This window comes from Tympanuchus pallidicinctus, unplaced genomic scaffold (genome assembly GCF_026119805.1).
Source record: "Tympanuchus pallidicinctus isolate F22 unplaced genomic scaffold, pur_lepc_1.0 scaffold2, whole genome shotgun sequence".
NCBI classification, from domain to species: domain Eukaryota; kingdom Metazoa; phylum Chordata; class Aves; order Galliformes; family Phasianidae; genus Tympanuchus; species Tympanuchus pallidicinctus.
Window position 1 is genome coordinate 33615418 of NW_026294721.1, and position 22976 is coordinate 33638393.

Here is a 22976-nt window from a genome sequence, read left to right on the forward strand (position 1 = left end):
GTGCAAAATGTATATCAGTGGTGGTGTGTGGCTATGAAAGCAGAAAACTATGATGATTCTTCAAATTTAGTCTGAATTAGATTTTCTAATTTAGTTGTAGGACATTTCTTCCTTTAAAAAAAAGCAACTGACCACAAAGTTTGAAATTCATTATTGCATAGAAATATTTAAGATTCATTATTGTATGAGAACAACTAGATTCTGAGATGGAAAAATAGCCTGATGTTTTATGCCAGCATGCAAATTATGATAATCTGCCATTTATTCAAGTTTTTCAACAAGCACTTGCAGCACATTACTAGAGATTTCAAATCTGAGCTCAGACAATGAGATACACAGTATAATTGCTTATTGATGAAACACAACAAAAAAAAAAGTTTAAATATGAAAAGCAAATTAGGACTTCTGGACCTAGAAAAAAACGTTATTTAATGTAGTATTCTTTTAAGACCAACATATATTCAAATTTTAATCAGCAAATATAAGAGCCATCAGATTGCTGAAATATTATGTCCAGTTTGCAGAAGGGAAAACTGGATAATGTTTTTAATCCAAATCACTAGTTTCCAAAGATTTATCAAACTGAGATTTAATTTGAGCTTTTGCAGGCCAGCAGACATCAAATCTTGTGTGATCATCACCACAGTCTTGAGCTCAAGACCCCAAACTGCCTCTTCCCAGGTGTAAGAGAACTCTAGGAGAAATCCAAGAGTCTCACAGACTCTGCTAGTCTAACTGATGCCAAACACCATGAGATATTTAAGTACCTATACTTGTACTGGTACATTAAAGACAACATCAGAAAAACACATTACTTACCTGGCATCTGCTTCACTGTAATACTCTCTTGCAACTATATCTTCAAACAATTCACCTCCAGTGACTCTGTTAGAAAAAGTAAGACAGGAAAGGGGATTTCAGAAAAGAAGACATATCTTAAACATAGCTTGATAGAGAGAAGTCAGAAAGGAATAACTGAAATATTTGTATAGAAATGAAAGAGATTTTGACCTGCAAAGTGAAGGGACTAAATTGGTAGGTTGGACAAATTACATGATTACATCAGCAGCAGTGGAAGAGCAATCATAACTGGAAAACAAAAGCAAAGAGCAGCAATTATTTGGAATATATCAGGTAAGTGTATCAAAAGCAAGCAGTAAAACTATGTGAATATAGGGGAACTGTCCAGAAGACAAGACTATGGCTTAAGTTCAGAACAGCCCAGGATGAGCTGAGAACTGCAACGTAAATTAGACATAAGAAAGGATACAGTAATACTAAAAAGGGAAGTATAGATTGAAACAGAACAGAGGTTTTACACATGTGCCAGATCAGTTTGGCTTTTGTACTTTGGTTAGAAAAAGAATTTCTGAGCTGGAGGGAAAGTGTCAAAAGTAGTAGCGTACTATATAGTGTAATAATCAGTTAATTGGCATTTCTTTTCATAAAATATTTTCAGTTGTCTTTTGTCTTTGTCAAGAATGCTTTAGTGAAATTGCCACTTAAAGTAAGTTAGTTAGAGGCATTAGTAGTGCAAAAGAAGTATATGAGATAGAGAATTAGTAACGGAGGGAACTGTGCATGCTTATGTATTCAGGATTTCACTGAATAACCAATAGCTTAATACTAGGACGTGGCTAAGAAGAAAAAAAACATGTGTTGTTATAAATGAAAGATGACAGCCCAGAATGAGTCACTAGCAGGATGCTGCTTAGAATGCATTTAAAGTAGGGTAACAGCTATCCCTACAAACAACAGTAAAACCTTTCCTCATATATCATACACAGTTCTGCCATGTTCAGAAATGGGAATTAAAACAGCAATATGAGTGGAAAATTGCTAATAGGCTATCCATTCACTTACTCATCCTGCCAAAGGAAAGTCAGCTAAGCTTGGCAAAAAAATATTTTAAAAGACTAAAAATGAAAAATAAAAACAAAAAGCATAAACCATTCTCTCTATAAAAGCTAGTTATAAGGAGTAGTATTGGTACAACACTAAGTAAGCACATTGTATCTGAATAAATACAAGCTTGAAATCAGGAGAGATTTAGTAGCAATTGGTGAACTGGCATAATGAAAATGGTTTAGTTAAAGTAGAAGAGACAGCTGCTCTGTTTTTAAAATGAAGATTTATGAGCTTTTAAATAAAATCATACATTTGTCTGCCTGTGTTAACTGGACTCAGAAACAGGAAGACCTTTCCAATACTATACTCTTATTCCAGGGGTCATCCTCTTCTCTCAGGTAACTAGTGATAGGACAAGAGGTATTGGTTTTAAGTTGCACCAGGGGAGGTTCAGGCTGGATATTAAGAAAAAGTTCTTCTCTGAAAGAGTGGCCAAGTATTGGAACAGGCTGTCCAGACAAGTGGTGGAGTCACCATCCCCAGAAGCATTCAAGAAAAGGGACGTGGTTTAGTGGGCAAAGTGGTGATGGGTTGATGGTTGGGCTAGATGATCTTAGTCTTTTCCAACCTTAATGATTCTATGATTTTTCTTTTATAGAATGCACTGGAATGCTTTCACAGACAATTGCAAATCTTCGTATACTTAAGGTGTTATGCTGAACTGCTGAAAACCGATGCAAACCTTGCAAATGCACAAAGTGGAGTACCCTTGTGCATAGCCTAAACAAAGCACCTCTGAGCAGAATGCATGAGTCAGTCTGATTCACGCTTTCCAAAACTTTGATCCTACTGATAGGCCAACATCAGTAGTTCCTACGTGGATGATCAGTGTTTGTATTTCGTGCCTATTTATGAATGTAGTGAACTTTCATATAGCAGCACATTGTTACCTCAGAGTAACAACAATTTGCAACTTGATATACTAACAATTCCTCTTAGATCTGCTACTTAGATGATGACAAAAGGCACTCACTCAACCAGTAACACAATCTCTTTCTTTGAGAAAGCCAGTTAAAAACTTGTTTTTGTGTTTCTATTTACATTTGAGTTACATCATCCTTTTTTTGAGTTCACAACTTATTGACTTCGGAAGATAATCACTTCCAGGTAGCTATGCTATTTTGTGCAAAAGTCTGCAATAAAATCTGGAAGAGATAAAACAGAAGGTTCTCTTATTCAAACTCTCTTTCCTTTGCCTTCTACCTTCCCAAAATGCTTTGGTTGCTCTAACACAAAATGCTTAATTGATGCATATTTTGACAGTCTTCGATATTTCTGTTCTGTATATATGTTTCTCTACCACAGTTCTGGTAAACAATAATAATTCTCACTTTGTGATGAATGCAAAAACAAAGGATTCTTTGATGTTATTCTTCCCTAAAACAGTCATTTTTGATCCAAGCGAAAAAAAAAGAAAAGCAAAAGCTTTTGTCATCAAAGCAAGTTTCAGTTGGATAGAACACGAAACTGATGCTTCTTGAGAGCGCTAAACACTCTTATTTGCTGACACAAAACATTTGCTTGGCATTCATAACCATTATTAAAAGATGAAAAAAATGAAAGCAAGAACAGAGGAGGGGAATTCAAGTGACAAGAAAACAAGTAATCATGCTATCACTGCTGTCATACATTAAGAGTAATTCTCAGAAGATAGCTAAATGGCTATAACAAAGGTAGGTAGTACAGGGGACTAAGAGACACCAGAACATACGTGTGTCTTCTGAGACTCTGGCTCAGAGAAATTCTTCACAGCAGTGTTAGTAATCTTTTCTAATTGAACGTGAGCAACCCATTTGCCCTTCTAGAAGTCAAGAAGTCTAGAAGTCAACTGTACCATACTAAAAACTGTGTCTTCCTTTGCACTGGGCTCATGAGACCCACGAATCCTCCCTTTTGTCATTCGCAGTATACAGCTGATACTGATGTTCTGAATTGAGTGTACGGGAAGGCAACAAAGGTGGTTAGAGTTGGAGCATGAACTGTACAATGAGTGAATAAGAGAACTATTAAAATGAGAAACCTCAGAAGAGATCTCATTGCTGTCTACAACTCTGTAATGGACGGGTATGCCGAGACAGCAGGAAAGGCAACAGATACAGTGGAACAAGAGAAGTACTAAATAGATAAAAGGAATTTTTTCTCCTATTTATTTTTTTTGTGATGCACATATTGCTCAAAGAGGTTGCCAAATTTCTGTGTTTGAAGATGTTCCAACCACAACAAATCCCTGAGAAACCTGATTCAGTTGGACTTGGTTCAAGAAAGGTGGTTAGACCAGATAACTTCTAGGGATTCTTATCAACCTATGTTTTTCACTGATTGTGTAAATAAGAACGCAACCAACAGTACCAACAGCCTTCTCTTTATACTGCATAACAGTTTAATACCAAAGCAGTTTCAGAGCATTTTACTACTTACTAGACATCTTTTTGCAAAGTAGTTTTTTTTGCCCTGCATTTACAATTACAAAACACGATGACTAGTGAAAGACCTGTGTTAACCAGCATAAACTACACAAATACAAGAGGTCCTCCATGATGAGGTTTTTGTAGCCTAGCAAAGGCCATGACCTGAAATGAAAGTGTGATGTGCTTTTTGGAGAATGCATGGCTCAGTGATACTGCTCTGTTACCAGTAAGAGCATTGAATTGCCTTACATGGAGAGGTGTGCTGAAATGAGAACTCTTGGAGGTGTTGCTTATCAACAGAAATACTTAGGCTGATCTCTAAAATTAAATTACAAAAGGATATCAAAATAGGATTTATTTATAGTTTGACTACTACTTCTGTAAAGTACTTTCTTTTCTAGACTAAAATAATTAAAAACTGATATATTGTGCCATTCAGGAAAAAAATGCCTGATACATAGATTTTAGTCTACAATACATAAATTAGAAGCAAGCTATCGGTAAAGCTAGATTTTCAAGTATTTCCAGACAGACTGTATACAATATAAATGAGGATTGTAAAGAAAAAAGAAGTAAAAAAACAAACATACAAAAAAAAAAAAAAAAAAAAGCAGCTAATTTTGATCCTACACTAGAAAGCTACACGAGCAGCAGCCAACCTATTTTCTCCCCCCAAAATGAAAATACAATGTAAATGATGAGGTGGTAGCTCACATCAAGATAATCATGATACGGGTTTCAGTATACTCTAGGGTACAACTAAAAGCCAATGACTCTCAAATTCTTCTTGTTCTTGTGTAATTTTAAAGCATACTAAAAAGGTAACAAATAAAACATATGGATTTGTTTAAACAATAGTAGTGCAAGCACCATGCAGAAGCAAGAAGGCTGTCTGCACCAGGAATATCTTTTGGAAGAGCCACTGAGAGACATGCACTGCATATACAAAGGATGCTATTTCTATTTAATCTCCAAAGATGTGTAAGAGGCAGTTTTTAACTGCTCTATTCCAAAACCTTTTGGACTTGTCTTTCTACAATAACTGAAAAACGTTACCACATTTAGAATATTGAATACCACATTTTCCCTTTTGGAAACATTCACAGCAATGCATAAAAGAATATTTACTTCATATACCATAATCAGTTGGTAAGGAAAACTTCTAAATATGAAAAAATGAAAAAGTCTTCATGATTGTATAGGCTCTTTCTCATTTCTTAAGCTGAATAATAGAGGTGGGGGGAAACAGTCCTATAAAAATGACAGCATGCATCTTTAGGTTTTTTTTTGTTTATCTGTGACACAAAGTTTCAGGCACTTACTCTAGGCAGATTGTTCTGCAACTAGCCATTTTTTCTTCCTTCTACACATTGCAGTCCCTCCACTTGGAATTCAACAGCAATGCCAGGATTCTAAATGTGCCAATTGTTATATCTCAGCAAGTGCATTAAAATGAGAGACATTGAGAAAAGAGAATTTCATTGACTTGCACAAAAGAGTCTTCAAGTGCTACAGCTGTTTCCATTGAGATACTGCATCTGACAGAATTGGCTGGATTTGAACTCATGTAACATTATTAATACTGAAAACATTATTAATACTGAAAACAATCTTCTGTATGCTTAGCTACTGAAATGGGTTGATTAAGAGACGCAAATCCTAACTACAGTTGTCCTAACCATTAGAGGAGGAGGATTAAGAAATGTGATAAAGTCCATTACTAATTTTATTATGCACACCTTATTATCAGAAATCACTTTACCTATTTGTAGAAAATTAACTGGTGCAAGTACTTTGCTTGGGAGAAGTATCACAGAAGGCTGCCCTGGTTAACTTACTTTTTTTCTTTTTTAATTTTCTTTAATATGGAAGAATAATGTTAATAGATCAGTAAAATGACTGTTCCTTGGTCATGACACCAAGGAGACACTTTTCTAATTTGCCCAGTAAAGTACAAAATAACACCCATACTCCAAAATTAAATGACCATTTACATATTTCAATTGTATATTCTGAGTGAGTCAGCAACCAAAAGAATTATATATGGCACATCAATACTTCAGGACAGCTAATTCTCTCATAAGCAGCGCTTCTTACAGGAACATCCCAGTGCTGCCAATAAAAGAAGCATTCCTTCTAGCAGAAAGCATTTCATTAAATGTTAATTGTCCAGATTCCACAAGGATTTTAAAAGACTTCCACCTTCCCATTTTGCAATTAGAACTCTTCAGCCAAATGCAAGCCTATAACAAGGTACATTAATCACTTTTTTTCTCTCCATATGAAAGTAGAATAATCACAAAGGTACACAAGCAAAGCAGCAGGCTTCTCCTTCAGACATCTCTATGACATTTATTTACAAGAATCATTAGAAATTCAAAATAGAATGTGACAGTGATCTTTTTTTCTATTTGCAGAAAAAGATCTCTTCCTCTGCACTTTATGTGGGATGCAGGTTAAGGGAGATTTCTCAGGAAACTGTAGCAGCAAATCCCACAGTCTGAAAGAAATCATTAGGATAAAAACATGATAGCACGTGTGGGTGGAGTGACAGTGTTATACTACAATTGAGCTTCAGCAGGAAAAATAAATAAATGAAAGTATGAACTTGATCTTCATATTAAGAAGTCAATATAGCAGCTCCTTTATGCTCATTTAAACAAGCCACTCAACTATATTTTTATAACTGTAGTAAAAAGAAGTAGTTTCAATAATCAATAGTATTGTTAAGTAATAAAGCAACAATTTCTTAGTTTGAATCTAAAATGAACTATGAAAAACCATCTTTGGCAATGAGGCAAAGTTCAAGAATGGAAGAGGTAGTTTTTCCAAAGATACTACCAGTAAGTACAGTTACCACCTTTACCATTTAGACGTTTTGCCTTTGCAAAAATAATTCACTTTGATTAAAAAAAATCCAAACGTAAAAAGCTGTACATATATGTTAAAGCCATCCTTGTTGGAAGAGGCTGAAAAAACAAACGTGTGGACGGCTCTAGATGAACAGCAGATGTATGAGTCTACCTCTGTTTGTCCTGGACGGAACTGGCACTGAAGTAAAGGAAGTTTCAGCCCAGTGCAGAATATTCGATACACAATCTTTTTTTTGTTTGTTTGTTTGTTTTTGGCAATAATGTACTGAGCTGATATCAGATACATAAGTTAATGTAAAAGTACTCTAAGTGCAATTACAGTAGGCCACATTAATATTACACCAATACAGTACAAAACTAAGATGCCACCAGTTTACAAAAGGGAGACTGTTCCCAGAACTAGAAATTCTACGTATATTTCTTGAAAATGTTCAGAATTAAGAATATTTTACCAATCTTACAAATAAATAAATAAATAATCATTTGTAGCCCTTACTTTAAAAGAAAAAAAAAAGTATGTGTCAAAAAACAAGAATGCACATTATGCCCTAGATCTGCTTCTACACCAACAGTTGGAATGCTTACCTGCAATATATGCAAATCAGATATAAGTTCCTGTTGTGCTCACTTTAGATCAGAGTACCAAACCCTGAAGGCCTTCACTGCAGACAGACCATGTACTTAATATTTTTGTATTGCTAGTCTAAAAGTTTTGAAGGTCTTGAAGAAGTCCTCTCCTAGTGGGTGACACATTGGCCCATGAGCCAGCAGTGTGCCCGGGTAGCCAAGAAGGCCAATGGTATCCTGAGGTGCATGCATTAAAAGGAGTATGGCCAGCAGGTCAAGGGAAGTGATCCTCCCCCTCTACTCTGCCCTGGTCAGGCCTCACCTGGAGTACTGTATCCAGTTCTGGGCTCCCCAGTACACAAAAGACAGGGATCTCTTGGAAAGAGTCCAGCGGAGGGCCATGAAGATGATAAAGTGCCTGGAGCATCTCTCTTATGAGGAAAGGCTGAGCGACCTGGGTCTATTCAGCCTTGAGAAAAGAAGAGTAAGATGTGATCTTATTAATAATCTTATCTTATGAATATCTTAAGTGTGGGAGTCAAAGAGACACTGCCAATGTCTTTTCAGTGGTCTGTGGGGACAGGACAAGGGGAAATGGCCATAGACATGAGCATAAGAAGTTCTGGAGCACTGGAACAGACTGCCCACGGAGGTTGTGGATTCTCCTTCTCTGGAGACATTCAAGACCTTCCTGGACACCTACTTCTGTAGCCTGCTATAGGGGGCCTGCTTTGCATGGGGGTTGGACTCGATGATCTATGGAGGTCCCTTCCAGCCCCTACAATTCTGTGATACTGTCAAATATTCCTTTAAAAAAAAATTGTCATAAAATAAAACAAATGTAACATGAACATAAAAGCTACTGACTGAGGAGGATCTGGGTTCTAACTTACCTAACATGAATATAAATTTCTTTTGTTTGTATGCCCTGAAATGAGCTATTTCACATTTCAAACACAATAGTGTATTCCTATTTCAACCAGGAAAAAACATGTTGGGCCTAAGAAAGTTCTTAGTAGGAGAAAGAGGAGGAAGAATTTGTCACACCTGTAAGCTGCCCTGGAAAAATATGCAATTGAAAAGAAAAAAATTTACTTAAATATGTCAGTATTGCAAGAAAATTCCCAACTATTTGTGTTTGTGTTTGCCCATATGCAGAACCAAAAGCAGTAGCTTTTCACATGAACAGAATATTATTGTGTCTGCTTCTAAGTTTAGAGTCTGCTACATGTAGGTTTATGTTGTCAAACACTCCTTTTACTAAACAGGATTACCTGGAAGAAACAAGCTACTTTCCCCTCCTATACTCCACAACATCCCAACAGCTCATAGAATTCAAATTTGTGGAGTAAGATGAGAAATAAAAAAGAAAATTCTTTCTGTATGCTGGGTATACTTCATTCTGAATAGAGTCAAAATGAAACTAGTTTTCCATTTCAGTAAAACATAAATCAGTAATAAACTACTGATGTAGTCTTTTTTCTCATTATGGAAATTAGGCTCACCTTTCAATGCAGCAATGAGTATTTTCTACTACTCCACTTGCTTATGTTTGTCACCAGCTTGCTGTGAATTATTTTTTCTGAATTGTGCATTGGTTCAGCTTTGTCAGGTATCATGCAAATTTTAATTACATATCTAAACTTAATATTAAAATACAATTCAACAGCATCTATACTTATTTGAAAGCTTTAACATGGAATTCTTACAGTGACACTTAGAAATCAGCTTTTACACATGCAAATGTTACCATCCTTCTAGCTGTTTATATTTATTTGTTCAATTTATTGTACCTAACCTGCACATTTATCTTGTGAGTTTGTATTTACATCTAAGAATTTTGAACACCACATCCCCAGTATGGTAAACACATGTAAAAGACATACTTACAAGTCAAAGACTAAGTAATGGAATCCCTCTTCTGATATGCTGTCATGAAGCCGCACTATTGAAGGGGAAAAAAGATAAAAACCAGTCATCTTTTCCATGTCTTTCATGTCTGACTTTGATTTTTGGGAACTGCTGGTATTCTACATCTATGTATATGTTCTCATCTGTTTATTTTGTGGTGCATTTTTTGCTCATTTGTTTTTATTTAAATTCTTTACCCTAAGAATCATCTTTCTCACAAGATGAGTTAAGCAATGATGTTGTAAGACTGCATATGCAGCTACTTTTAAAGGTGCTCTGCTTTTGTCATGCTACCACAGAATGCTGCAGTCATTTCCAATCAATTCCTACATATATACATAAGACACAAACCACACACAGCGTACTTTACTTTTGCCCTTCATGCTGAATGATGGCTAAACAAATACTAAAAAGCATAGTCTGACTTCATGTAAATCTATTGCAGTGATATTTTTCTACTCTTCTTCCTAAGCAGAACCTCCAATCAGTCTTTCAAATAGCATATGCAGGAGTACCCAGTCACTGGACTTTTATCTTAAAATAGCATTCTTAATCTCATACAGCTGTTTTCCCAACAGCATTACATCCCAGACATTGTTAACAAAACAAAATGAAACAAATACCAATAAAAAAGCGCCTCAATTAGCTATCTGTTTCAGCACAATCACAAATTTTAAGGGCTATATTAACAAATTCTGTCATCAGACAATAGGTGTTGATTTTGAAAGAGAAAGCATCATCTTTGCTGAAAGTGTTGGACTATTAAAAATGGAAATCAGAAGTACACATTCAGTTCATAGCTCACAATTCTTTAGCTAATCATTGAAAAGGAACTTAAAATCACTGCCAGTAGTGTCTAGTTTGCTTTTTTTTTTTTTTGGTCTAACATTTATCTTAATCTAAATTTAAATTATAAGTCTTAAATTTTAGTCCAGATAAAATAGTCAATTCAAACATTTGACTATGTAAAATAACCAGACTAATTAATTATACCTAAATGCAGTCATCTGCAACTGCTCAGAAATACAGTGCATCCTCCCTTTAAAAATCAGTTTTCTGTTCCCTGGAAACATATTCTTCTTTGTTAGGAACATACCACGCTTGAAGGTGAAAAAAAAAATAAATAATGAAGCAACCTAGTGTGAATGTTATTTACACTCCCTTAAAAAAAACACACAAATACCAAATCCACCTGCTCATCCCTTCCTTAGCCAGTACGGCCAACTAGGTAACAACTACATGCATGCCATATCTTTGAGAATAGTCTCCAAGAACAACATTCCCCACTGAGACTCCTTAAGTAAAATAACGACACACTCATGAAAAAAAGAAAAAAAAAAAAAAAGGCAGAAGAATCCATAAAATACTGATTCCACACACAGTGTAAATCAGCAGTGTATTTTCTCGGTGAGATGTCTGCGCACCAGTGCATGGGAGACAAAAAAAAATTAAAAAAAAAGAAAAGAAAAAAGATCAGTGTAGAAAGAGATTTTGATAATAGCAAACTTATTCGTACAGGCTTACTCATATCCATTGAAAACATGGTATTAAATATTGACCTTAGTTTTAAGAAGTTATACATTCATTTATGAAAGCAGACAAACAAAATATATATAAAACCTTCAAACTCTAAAACTAGATGTATGTGAAGATGCTCAGAGGAAAAAAAAATATGAGGAAAGAATTCACTCGCAATTCATCTGAAATGAACTGAGGTGAAGGGTATGCCAGCTGGAAACCTGGAAATGGGGATATGGATGTGAAACAAAGAGGAAGCTAAGGCCAATGCAATTACAAATTGAACAAATTGAGAAGAAAGCAAGCTCTGATTGAAACTCTGGCAGACTTCTGTAAGGAAGATGCATTTTCCTGCTACTAAGTAAGTAAATAAATAACCAGCTGCATCAAACTTAACTGACTCCATCGCTATCTGTCTCTAAACTGACACATCTAAATGGTTTCTAAAAGGGAATGTGCTATATTCCCACTCATATTTCTATCATGTATGTATCTATTTCCCTCTGATCTTCTTAACTGTCATCCACTTCAACCACGTGAATGGTTTAGAGCTGTGCAGAGATAAATCTACTTGCAAATTGATGCCTGTCAATGAATGCCCAATTTCCACAGTGGCAGCCAACAGTATAGTTGAAAGACTAAAATGAAGAGACTACACAATCTCCTGGCTGCTGGTCCTTGGCCAGAACTACAGACAGCAAGGATAGTCATGAAGAGTAAAGGAATGAGTGCTTGGGGATATGACAGCTCAGTAAGCCAACTGCCTCTTGTTGTATCGTTTTGAAGAGTGATTTCCTGAAAAACTTAAGAGTGGACTTGCCAGAAGCAGAAAGACGTGATGTCCAGGAAACACTCCTTACAGTGCTAGTCATAGCTTACACACTCACAGCATTCCAGTAAGATTAAAATTGTGCATGATTGTTGTAAATCGTTGACAATCTGCCTATGTACTTACACTTTTATTTTTCTCTATGAATGCACTACAAGTCAGTTGTCAAACCTTCATTTTCAATTAAAAAAACTAAGTAGAACTATGAATTAATGTGTGGTTTCTTTTAGTTGCTTTAAAGAAAATTGCAATTCCCAAAGCTAATTGTCCCTCATTATAAAGAAGCTCTGTCAGTACCTCAATCCAAAGCATCATTGCTTACAGAACCAAATAAAAAAATCAAGATACCCTAAAATCACTTTGTGTTCAAAACTGAGCTAATTAAGAAAGTACAGCAAAATTATTTTTAGATTTCCCTATAAGGTAGCTTCATATGTTATTTGGTTTTCATACAATGTATGACATTTAAAACAAAGTGAAATAAACATGATCTTTTTACTTAATAATACTTAGCCCAGGGAAACATCTTGTGTTTACACAACACTGACAAAACGACTAATTTTTGGCTGACTTGCTCCCCTCAGCTCGTGATGATTCACAAAAGCCAAGTAGGTCTGAATCAGAATCTGGTTCTGTATTCTAGATTTGTCTCAGTTTTTACAAAGTAGCGAGCCTCAAGCATGAAAGGCTAAGGTAGTGCATTGCTACTGCCGTAAAACATACCATATTTATAGACATTAGAGGGACACACAGATTAGAATATCAGATCACTCAGTGTAAATGTCAACTTGTATGAAATATAATTGATTGAAAAACTGGAGCATGCCAAAAGTGTAAGTACGACTAATCAAATAACAGTGCAGTAGCAGCAAGAAATAGAAATCTTCCAGTTCTTTGTACCAGTGCATTTCCAAATAACTCTAGGGAATATCACTCATCACATGCTATTTATTTGTGTCGTTTTTTTAACCTTTATTTTCAATTGAGTTCTTTAAGTTCAAATTTCAACATCCCCAAATGTCTGCTTTTTAAAGCAAACGAAATGTGGGATGAGAACCAAGTACTTGCCTAGAACAGTAACCTGAAACTTCTAATTCAGAATCGAAACCACAAAAAACATTTGGCTTTTGAGTAGAGTACTTCAAACAGCAGTGTCAAAAATACTACTGATGAATAAGTGCTCAGAAATTAGCGATGGCAGTTGGTACAGTCTCTTGATTATGTCACAGCAATGCAATACCAACCTAAAACAGTGAACTTAGTAAAATCACCTAAAAAAATCCAGCTAGCACATTTTGTATCTATTTAAAATTAATACATAGAAAATTATATATTTGGATAGCAACTGAAATGGCTAAGAACTTAAACCATAGTTTTTCAGTGAACAATTTGTGTCATTATAGCAACCCTCTCCTTGTCGCTTGCTGAAAGCCCTCTATTCAGACACACAGAAGCCTTCATGTTTGATTTCCTACACCACGTACAGCAATTCAGAAATACCAAATACTTCTCTCTAGGCAAGATATTTGCTACCAACTGCTTTTTCAAAGAGATCTGAAACATTTAAATCAACCTGAATGTTTCAATTCTCTAAAGACATTACAAAAAGCATTGCTTCCTAAAATTTAAAAAAGAAATGTACTTCTAAGATACTACTTTGGTATCAAAACAGCCTTGAGCTTGCAGCTGCAGAATAGTCAGCAGCCTATATATTCATATACACACAATTTTCATATTTCACTCCTTTCACTGCTACAGCATGGAATTTCAGATAATCAGCTGAAGCAGACTGTATTCTTTAATTATCATTGCATTCTTAAGAGAATTATCATTGCATTCTTAAGAGAATTAATTTATAACATGCCTATATGAAAAAAGCTTCCTGGGTAAAAACAAAGGCAACATGGACTTACATTCATGAAAGCACAGTTTAAAAACTGTGACCCTGAAGTCAACGGTACAAGTTTTATCTTGGATAGAAGCATCTGTCATACTTTTGCTACTAGGTAGACCAGTATGGCATTGTGGGAATGGGTTTCTAGAACTTTCCCTCCTGCTTGAAACAGGAGGTGCACTCTCTTCATCATGCACTTGTGTAAATGGCCTTTTCTTCATTCAGTGTCATGTAAGACCTGTAGTTCCCCTCTGACTAGAAAAGGATTGGGTTTTGAGATTATGAACTATGCATTTTCTCAGGCTGGCGAGGCTATTTTATTACTCATCAAGCTGTAGCCTGACATGTCCACAGAGATTTCTTCTTCAAAGATCTTTTTTTTTTTTCTTTCCTCCCATCTGACTCATAGGAGTGAGACAGGACAAAACCTCTGAATCAGGATCACATGCCTGTGATTGTCTCTGAAAAGCAAAACAAGTTGAGGCTGCCAGAAAAGATCAAAAACTGTCTTTTGGCAAGTGCCTTTGTTGAATTCTTCAGTCAGTTCAAATACAGTTTTTTGTCAGTAAATCTGCTGAATGGAAATCGCAAATAAGAATGGGCAACCGAGAAAAATCCATGGTGCAGATAAGCGAGCCTGACAATCTGGAGTAGAGGGTGCACAACTGCACAGAGGCAAATGCAACGCGGCCCAGATCTTGGCACTGCACTCTGCCTGCAGGCAGCCCCCAAGTCAGCTTTGCACTGGAGAAGACAAGAGATGTGGTGGTGACAATCTGAGAAGTTATTCACAAAGTCGGAGAAGTGATTCACTACAGAAAGCATTTGTGTATCTATTTCTAACATATCCAGTTCTTTACACACACGTTAGCAAGCAGGATTCAAGCACAACAAAGCAAGAGGCAACAATTATGAAGATTATTCATCACATCTAAGGACTCAATTATGAAGATTATTCATCACATCTAAGAACTCCCATCTGTAACCCACACTGCAATTCCTCCAGAGTCACTAAAAGCAATCAACAGCAGAAAACGTTTCCATTTATCTTTTTTGAAATGATTACAGCTACATCATCTAATCATTATCAACTAGAGTCGGATAATCCCTGAGTGCTTCATGAGTACTATCATGAACAGCCGTATTGTATGGCTGAAAGAACACAGGATTTTTTTTCTTTTCCTCCCACTTCTGACAACTAAGTTTTTGCTCTTCAGCAACTTGAAATACCTGAGAGGAACTGAGGGAGCACACAGCTCTATTGGAGAAATACTATAAACAAATAAAACATTGGGATTATTTCCCTCTGGCTTCTTCACTTATTTTAATCTGAAACAGTTTTTAAATGCCATTCTGTGATTATCGTTTTATTAATTTAAAGGAGAGCTTATTTTGGCTTTATTAGTTATGTATTTATCCATTAGTTTGAATAAGGTCCAATCAGATTGAAAAGTAAAAATCTGATTTATAGAACTTGTGCTCAACCATAATATTTTGTGTCTGTTACACAGAGTACTCCATAGTATAATAACCAAAAATCAACTTATTCATCTCATTTAGCTCACATCACTGAGAGAAAATATTTGACAAACCTCCATGAAACAGAAGTTACAGCTCATGAACAGCACAGCACCTGCATGACTGTACAGGGAACTGTCAACCTGCCACTTCTTAAAGACTTCTGCAATGCAAACTCACTTGTTTATTAACAGAGCATGGAAAGAGGCAGTGTAGTTAATAGTAATATAGTTAAAGACAATTACTTTCCCTTTGCAGCTCAAAGATGAAGATCCACGGACTCTAAGAAGCATCAAACCCATAACTGTTGAACTACTGCACTGTCTGAAAGTTATGGGGTTCATTTGTCAGTAATACAAGTTTCAGATGGGTTTGAGAGGCACAAAAAGATTGTCGTATATACTGAGACCCACAGTTTCCTCAAGCTCCTGTCTTCCTGCAAGAAGAGTAAAACAAAGGACAGATGTGCTTTCCTGACATGTTTCCAAAAATGCATTAAAAATCTTTATGCAAATTTTATGCAGTCATTATCATCAGAAAAAAAACAACCGCTTTTTAAAATGAACTATTTAATGAAATGAATTTAATGGAATAACTAAATTATATGGGATAAGCTCCTGCGCTTGGAAATAGAGGTAAAACAAAAAAACTATACCTCATTCATGAAAGGTGTACCCAGACATATTTATTGCTAATATCTGAATCACTAAGTTTTCTGTTCCAAAACACTTGTCTATTAGTATTTTCTGCTTATATCTGACAAAATAAGCTTCTCACTCAGCAAAACTGCTTTGCTGAGAAGTGAAAGATCTGTACTTGCTGACTACTGTTTGGGCTCAGATCTTCCTGTCACCCTTGTCACCTCTCCTATTCCATCAAATAAACTCAGGGGGACAAGGGAACGAAAATAAAGTGATGGCTAGAACTTAATTAGAAACTCACACAGATGTCAGTGCACAAGTCTGCCAAGTCAGCAGTGCCAAGAACTGAGATCAAGATCTAGATTAATCCAATAGACTTCAGTTTAGATCCACAGTTCCCAAACTAAACGTGATGACCACAAAATTGCAGATGGGAGCAGATCTGCAGATGCAAAAGCTTAAGAACTGCTGCTCAGGATTGTTACTGTGTACACTTATCAGACATGTTTTTGCAAAAAACAATAACAATCAAGCAACCTTCACTGCAACCTGACACTCTTTACCTCAATGCCATATATATATATATTTTTTTTTTTTTAATCACTATCACTACCTCCTCTCTTTTGATGCATTGTATGAATAATGTCTGGTGAGCAACCAAAACTCCTTAGATCACTGGCATGCAACACATATCACAACTACAGCCTGCAGACATTAAATTCAATACAAAAAAATATGCCTAAGTGTATACTGCAGTCACTGCTATGGCTACAGCTCCTGTTTGTCCAGTCTACATGATCAGCTTTGATATTCCTGTGAAAATAACTAGTAATAAGTATCAGTCCAACCTAAGCAAGCTGGATAAATACTCAAGTACTCTGCACTAAACCTCTGCGACCACTGACAGACCAAGGTCCAATACCCATATCAGGTGGCTAGCAGCTGAAAAATGACTCAGAAGAGTCTCTGTGGAGTGAAAGAGTTGGCAATGTGTGGAGCACACGTCCTCTGTCATCTACTAAGGTACAGAATGATGGACGTCAAAGTCACAGACCACTTGGCTCTAGGCAGCACTCCTCTGCATGCAGCAGTGTCCTTTTTCCCTTGCTCACCTCTCAGAAGCTCACGGAGTCAGAAATTTGGGCAGTACTGTTACAGCTCAGATTGTTCAGCTTCATCAGGAAGAATACTATTCTTCTGAGACCATGAAAGCCTGGGGCCCTCTACAATAAATCCTTTCAGTTATAGTAAAAAGAACTTAGCAAAGATTAGTAAGAGCCATTACCTAACAATCTGAAATATTTAAGGGTTTATCTGTTAAGAGTAGTATCATAGGAAAGCTCAAGGGTAGATCATTTCTGAAAGAATTAAACAGCAATATGTGTGTATCTAAGAAATAAGCCTCCCCCACGCTGTTAAATACACAAGTGGTACACTGTATTACTTACTATTATTAAGCGGCTTTTTGCAAGTCAGCGGTGTGTTCTTCAAACAACTACACATTTTGTAACAGTGAATGCAAGTTAACAGCTTCTAAATTCATTCAAAAGATAAACCATTTTTTATTACAGTGCAAGTTCACTGATATTTAGGATCAGGAACTTGAAGGGAAAAAATTCAAACTGTTAATCTGAGTATGTACTGACATAATGATATGTAATGTAAAAATTAGGCAACAGTATTTGGAAAGACTGCATTTTTTCCCATATACTGTAACAGTAAGTGTTAATCAGTATGAACAAAATTGCATGTATTTTACAAGTACTCATTTGCAACTAAAACCCTCACACCAAGGACCTTAGACAATAAACTTCTGTATTCTGACTAAATGCCAGAAATATTTAGACTCACTGCCTTTGTTATAAACCCCTCAAGTCGAATGCATGCTTGCAAGTCAGTTTGTCAAACCTATAACTTTCAATTTTGCTATATAGAAGATAAAAAACCTATTTCCCAAAGCAGATAAAAGGTGAAATTTTCAAGTGCAATAAAATGGAGGTACCAGTGTCAAAGCAGGTGGCCTTCGATTGCCAACTCTTTTGTCATGGTGAGAAACTCTTAATTCATTCCTGCAGGATCAAGGCTTACAGGTTAAACATGTCAACACACTGTAATGTACATGTTATGGGAAAAGTGAGAGAAAAGGGAAGAATGTTTTAGTGTAAGAAGAGGCTTACTGAGCCTCTTTTAGCTGCCTAAAAAAAATAAAGCAGCTTCTCAAGTCATGACAACTCATGTATAAGCATAGAAAGACCTTCAAGGTGCAGGTTCTATGCATGGTTTAAAATACCAACAAAAGAAACTTAAATCCAGAATCTGATTCAGTCCCAAAGTCACATGGTAAAAATTAAACAACTCTAATAAAAGTAACCAATAAGAAAACTGCAAAGAGCAGCCTGAAACTTGGAAGTCTCCAAGAAGAGCAGTTGCAATAACCCTGCCACTTCTTTCTTCAACCTACAGATTTCTGTTCCTTTTCAGTGTCTCCTAACACAAGAATGTGTGCCTTTATGTGTGTATGCATAGGTGGACATACATAAAAGAGTACTGTGGAATCATATTTTTTATCCTTAAAGTTGACAGGAACAGCTAGAATCACACATCTTTAATTATTCATATCAAAATACAAAAATTGCATACAGCTGTTAAAAAAAGTGTACTAACGTACAGAAATATCATTACGTTTTTATTTAATATAAAATCACTTCATTTATTAGAAATCCTATACTTCTGGTTGAGCTAATTCCTCTTTGCTGTTAAATCCCCAATTTTGTTAATTTTAACAAGAATTTTACAACAAAACAAAAGGCCTTACAAATGTCATCAATGTGAGTCATATGAGGATAGCTGCCTGGATTAAAAGCAAGCCTGACATAAATTTTCGCTAAGAGCAAACTGATGCCTCAGCTGTCAGTGTTGATGCTTTAAGCATTAACATTTTTAACCATTTTTAACATTCATTTATACATCAAGAAGAGGAACTATGACAATCTGCACAAATTTCATGGAGTGTTAAATAATAATAGGAAAGGCTATAACATAGAGATGTTGTATTACTTAAAATTAACAAGTTCTGAAAACCACTCATCGTAGCTTAATGGAGGGAATGCAATTTGTTTAATTTTTCTAAAGTAAGGACTTAGTTCTCATGGTAGAGGAGGTCTGCCTAATAGACTAGTTATTTTGAAACTGCCAGAATAGTTGTGAAGCTCATCAGTTGCCAAGATTCCTTATGAAGAGCGATGAAGATCATTTCAGTAATTCAAGGAACTGTGCTGACATGAGAGATCAACTGAAAAACTGAATGAAATTTGCTCAGCATACCACATGTAACATCCTAATTGGAGAAGCAAAAACAGTCAACTTCTGCTGGAAACAAAATTCTGTATCTTTTGAGATATACTTTTGCCAAATGTAGCCAGCTTACAACTGGATGCATCACAAGATAATTAAACCTAAGTGTTACCTAATAATTAATTAACTATTAGATAATTAAATCTAAGAGTTAAACAATTGTCTGGCTGCTGCGTCCTTTCAAATATTAACTGCACTGCCCAACATTGAAAACAGATCGATACCAATGCTACATAATCTTATAAAATTGGATGTTGCAGTTGCAATGTTGCAATCATTGAGCAGACTACAGTTTTTTTTCTCCTTTAAAGCACATTAAACACACACATATAAACAATTTATATAACAATCACTGAGAGAACAATGTTTATTTTTTAAATGCTCCCCTATAATGACAACTAGGCCCAAAGGCATTTAAAGGCGTCAACTTATGAAAACAAAGTGCCTTACTTTCACTATTTTAAACAAAAAGAAAAGCAGAAAATTGTAATGCTGTGGCCTGAGTCAGGAAGTAACGCACTGAAGAAACGTCACCTGCTCCACCAGAACCTCTCCTAAGAAAGCAAAAGCACACACCAGGCAGTTTTAGACAATGTTTTCAAAGCAATTAGCACTGTATTTAAGGCACCTTTAGTAACACTTTCAGAAAACCTAGGCTAAGTTATTTCAGTCAGAAGCGACAATTACCGTAACTAAATTTTCTGAAACTTTTCATTTTTAGCTTTTCTCAACCTTAGAAGTTTATCAGAAATACATGAAAAATAAGATTGTATCCAGTTACTGTAATATTTTAAAAAATTGGAAAGCATGCAAAAAAAACAGCAATTCTACATTTCTAAAAGAATCTCTACTTCTTCATCAGTTTCTCCATAATTTGTACCCATTTCAAGATGCATCAAGTAAAACAAAAAGAGGATGACACCTGTATTCAAGCTATCTTAAAAAAGTATTTCATTTGAAGAGTAGAACCACGCTAGCTTGTAGAATAAAGAAAGATAAAAGATAGTCCTGATATTTATGTTAGATACTGATTTTTTCTTTTTACTTTTTTTTTTTTTTTTAATAACAGAGCAATAGTTCAGTTCTTGTATGCAACTTGATTTTGGTGACCAATCTTATATGACTATCTTAACAAAAAAATATTTGTAATTAATCTGAACTATTGATTTGACCAGAGCAAACACTGATAATTATGTGTTTATATGTGGTCATTATTTTTTGTTCCACAATGCTTTAGAAGGGATTTGCTGATTTTAAAACTTAAAACGAGTCATTCTAGAAGTTGGACATAACAAAAGAATGCAGCTATTCTTTCCACAAACATCTTTCAGATTGTACTGCACAAACTTTTTAAAAGCCTGGAAATGCTGCAGGGCTGAAGAACATCCTCTACAGTCTGATGAAATATATTTAAATGCATTGTCTTATTGTTGGAAACTGCCTGCAAATGTACATGAACTGAATTAGTGATGCAAGAACAAGCATTACTCACCTCTCCCTCCCTGAAGACTAACTAAAAACTTGACATTCCAGCCCACTTCTTCCCCCAATGTAAACAGAATTTTTTATTTTACTATTAAAGAAAGAGAATAGAAAGATAATAATTTTCAGCCTACAGAAATGAAAAATATCAACTGCCAAATTTGAAATGCAAACATCCATTTTGTTGAGGAAGTATTTTCAGATTTTTGACAAATTAAGCTTTTTGCTATGTAAAGCAAATATATTATGGAGAAAAAAAAAAAAAAAAAAAGATTTGAAAAAATTTCTCGAGTCAAATTAGAAAAACATCCCAGTCATTTTGGGGGAATTTGACCAATAAACTTTGGTAAAGAAGAAATTTGTAAACAAACTATATTCAAAATAAACTTAATAAATGACCATGTAACATCATAAAAAGCTGATCTTTCATTATTTGATTGAATATGCATTTTATTTATGAAAGTATTAAATTCCCTCCTAATTGTGGTAAAGTAGTTCATAGAAAGCATTACACTTCATTATATCAAAGCAGTTAATTACTTTAAGAACCTGAACATAATACAAATCAAATATACAAAGACGCACATGTAAATACTTGTAGAATTCTCTTCCACATAGACTACATTTCTTGAGAAATTTTGCATGCAAACTCATTTTTTCATGTTGTACTTTTACACTCCAGTGCTCCTAAGCGTGTGTTCTGGTGGATACCAATATTAACGCAGACCTTCGACAACAGCTAACATCCCTTATCACTCCCTGTTTATTCACACCATTACACAAAGTTGTAGTACTGTAGTCAGCCAAAGAAGACAATAACTCAGGTATTCACATTTTTTAAAACCCCCTGAAGTTACTCAAAAGAACATGTGTGCCCACTGCCTTTGTAGGGACAGACTCTCCTCTAATTTCTGTACATACAAGCTTACAAAGACCCTACAGCTAAATAAGCCAACGACTTAGTGTCTTTCAGTAGCTTCTAATGCTAAGTGTTCATCATGCATACAAAGGTGCATTTTTATTTCACATTTGTGAACATAAAAACTCCTCTGAAGATCAGCTTTTGTAAGTAAGGAAGATTCATTATCCCTATGGAAAGAAATCCCCAATCCTTGTGGTCAAAGCATCCAGGTAGATTTATTATCTAGTTGCAACTAAAGTACCTCACTGGAAATAAGTCTCTGGTTAACAACAGGAGGTTCTCATTGCATGCAATGCTTCCCAAAGAAGAGCACACTTTTTGGATTACTGGCATTGTGTATAACTTCATTCTCCTAGTCATATTTCTTAATTAGCATGCATATGCTAATATGCTCATGTATGCATGTATTGACAAAAAGCCTTCATAGCCTTGCCCATGGCTCCTCAGGAGACTGTGTTTGCTGCTGCTGGGGCTTAGTGTCTCTGCTCACTCAGACAAATGCCAGGCCTCCTCCAGCCTCTGCCTAGGCCTGTGCCATGGCCCTGTGCGCATGCCAAACGACCTACAAATCCACTAATCCACAGTGATGGGGAGCTAGAAAATGGGACAAAGGAAAGACAATTCCAGTTATACCTTGTTCTGAATTTTGTTGCTAAAGCACTATTGTATTAGTGGAAAGAGAACATGCATACTGGAATTCCTTCATTGAAGTTCCACTGCCATCCCTCTGCTGGTCCCACTATTGGCCATGAAGCAGCCCCTTCCAGCAGCAGGGAAACGTTGCAGCAGATGTTCTGGAATAAACCACTTCCAGGCACAGGCCACATGCTTGATTGGTATTTACAAGGCAAGAAAGAAAAACCTCATGGGAACTGCAGCCTAACCCCTATATAAAACAGCTCCCTGCCTGATCTTTGAAATGAAAATATGCTGCGGTCTTTCTCCCCCTCAATCAAGACAAACATTTGAGAGGAAGAGGCAACAGACAGCTCATGCACCAATGTGAACAGGGAGGAGTTCTGTCCAACCCTTGGGAACAAATTATTTTTGAGATGCAGCAAGCATGTAGCAGCACAGTACTCTGGTTTAGCTCCAGGCTATTGTTGGGATCCGGGTACAAAGAAGGTCTAGACTCTGGCCTTAAATATACA

At 35.8% G+C, this 22976-nt stretch overlaps 1 protein-coding gene across 19 annotated transcripts in view; it reads right to left on the reverse strand.

Moving 5' to 3' along the window:
• CAMK2D (calcium/calmodulin dependent protein kinase II delta) overlaps positions 1-22976 on the reverse strand; it is a 162871-nt gene that overhangs the window by 58915 nt on the left and 80980 nt on the right. For all 19 annotated transcript variants that reach the window (XM_052681549.1, XM_052681541.1, XM_052681532.1 and 16 more), the window contains exons 4-5: positions 9647-9701; positions 820-885 (exon numbers count right to left, since the gene is read on the reverse strand). In XM_052681549.1, coding sequence (XP_052537509.1) covers positions 820-885; positions 9647-9701 — 121 coding nt within the window. The remainder of the gene's footprint in view (positions 1-819; positions 886-9646; positions 9702-22976) is intronic.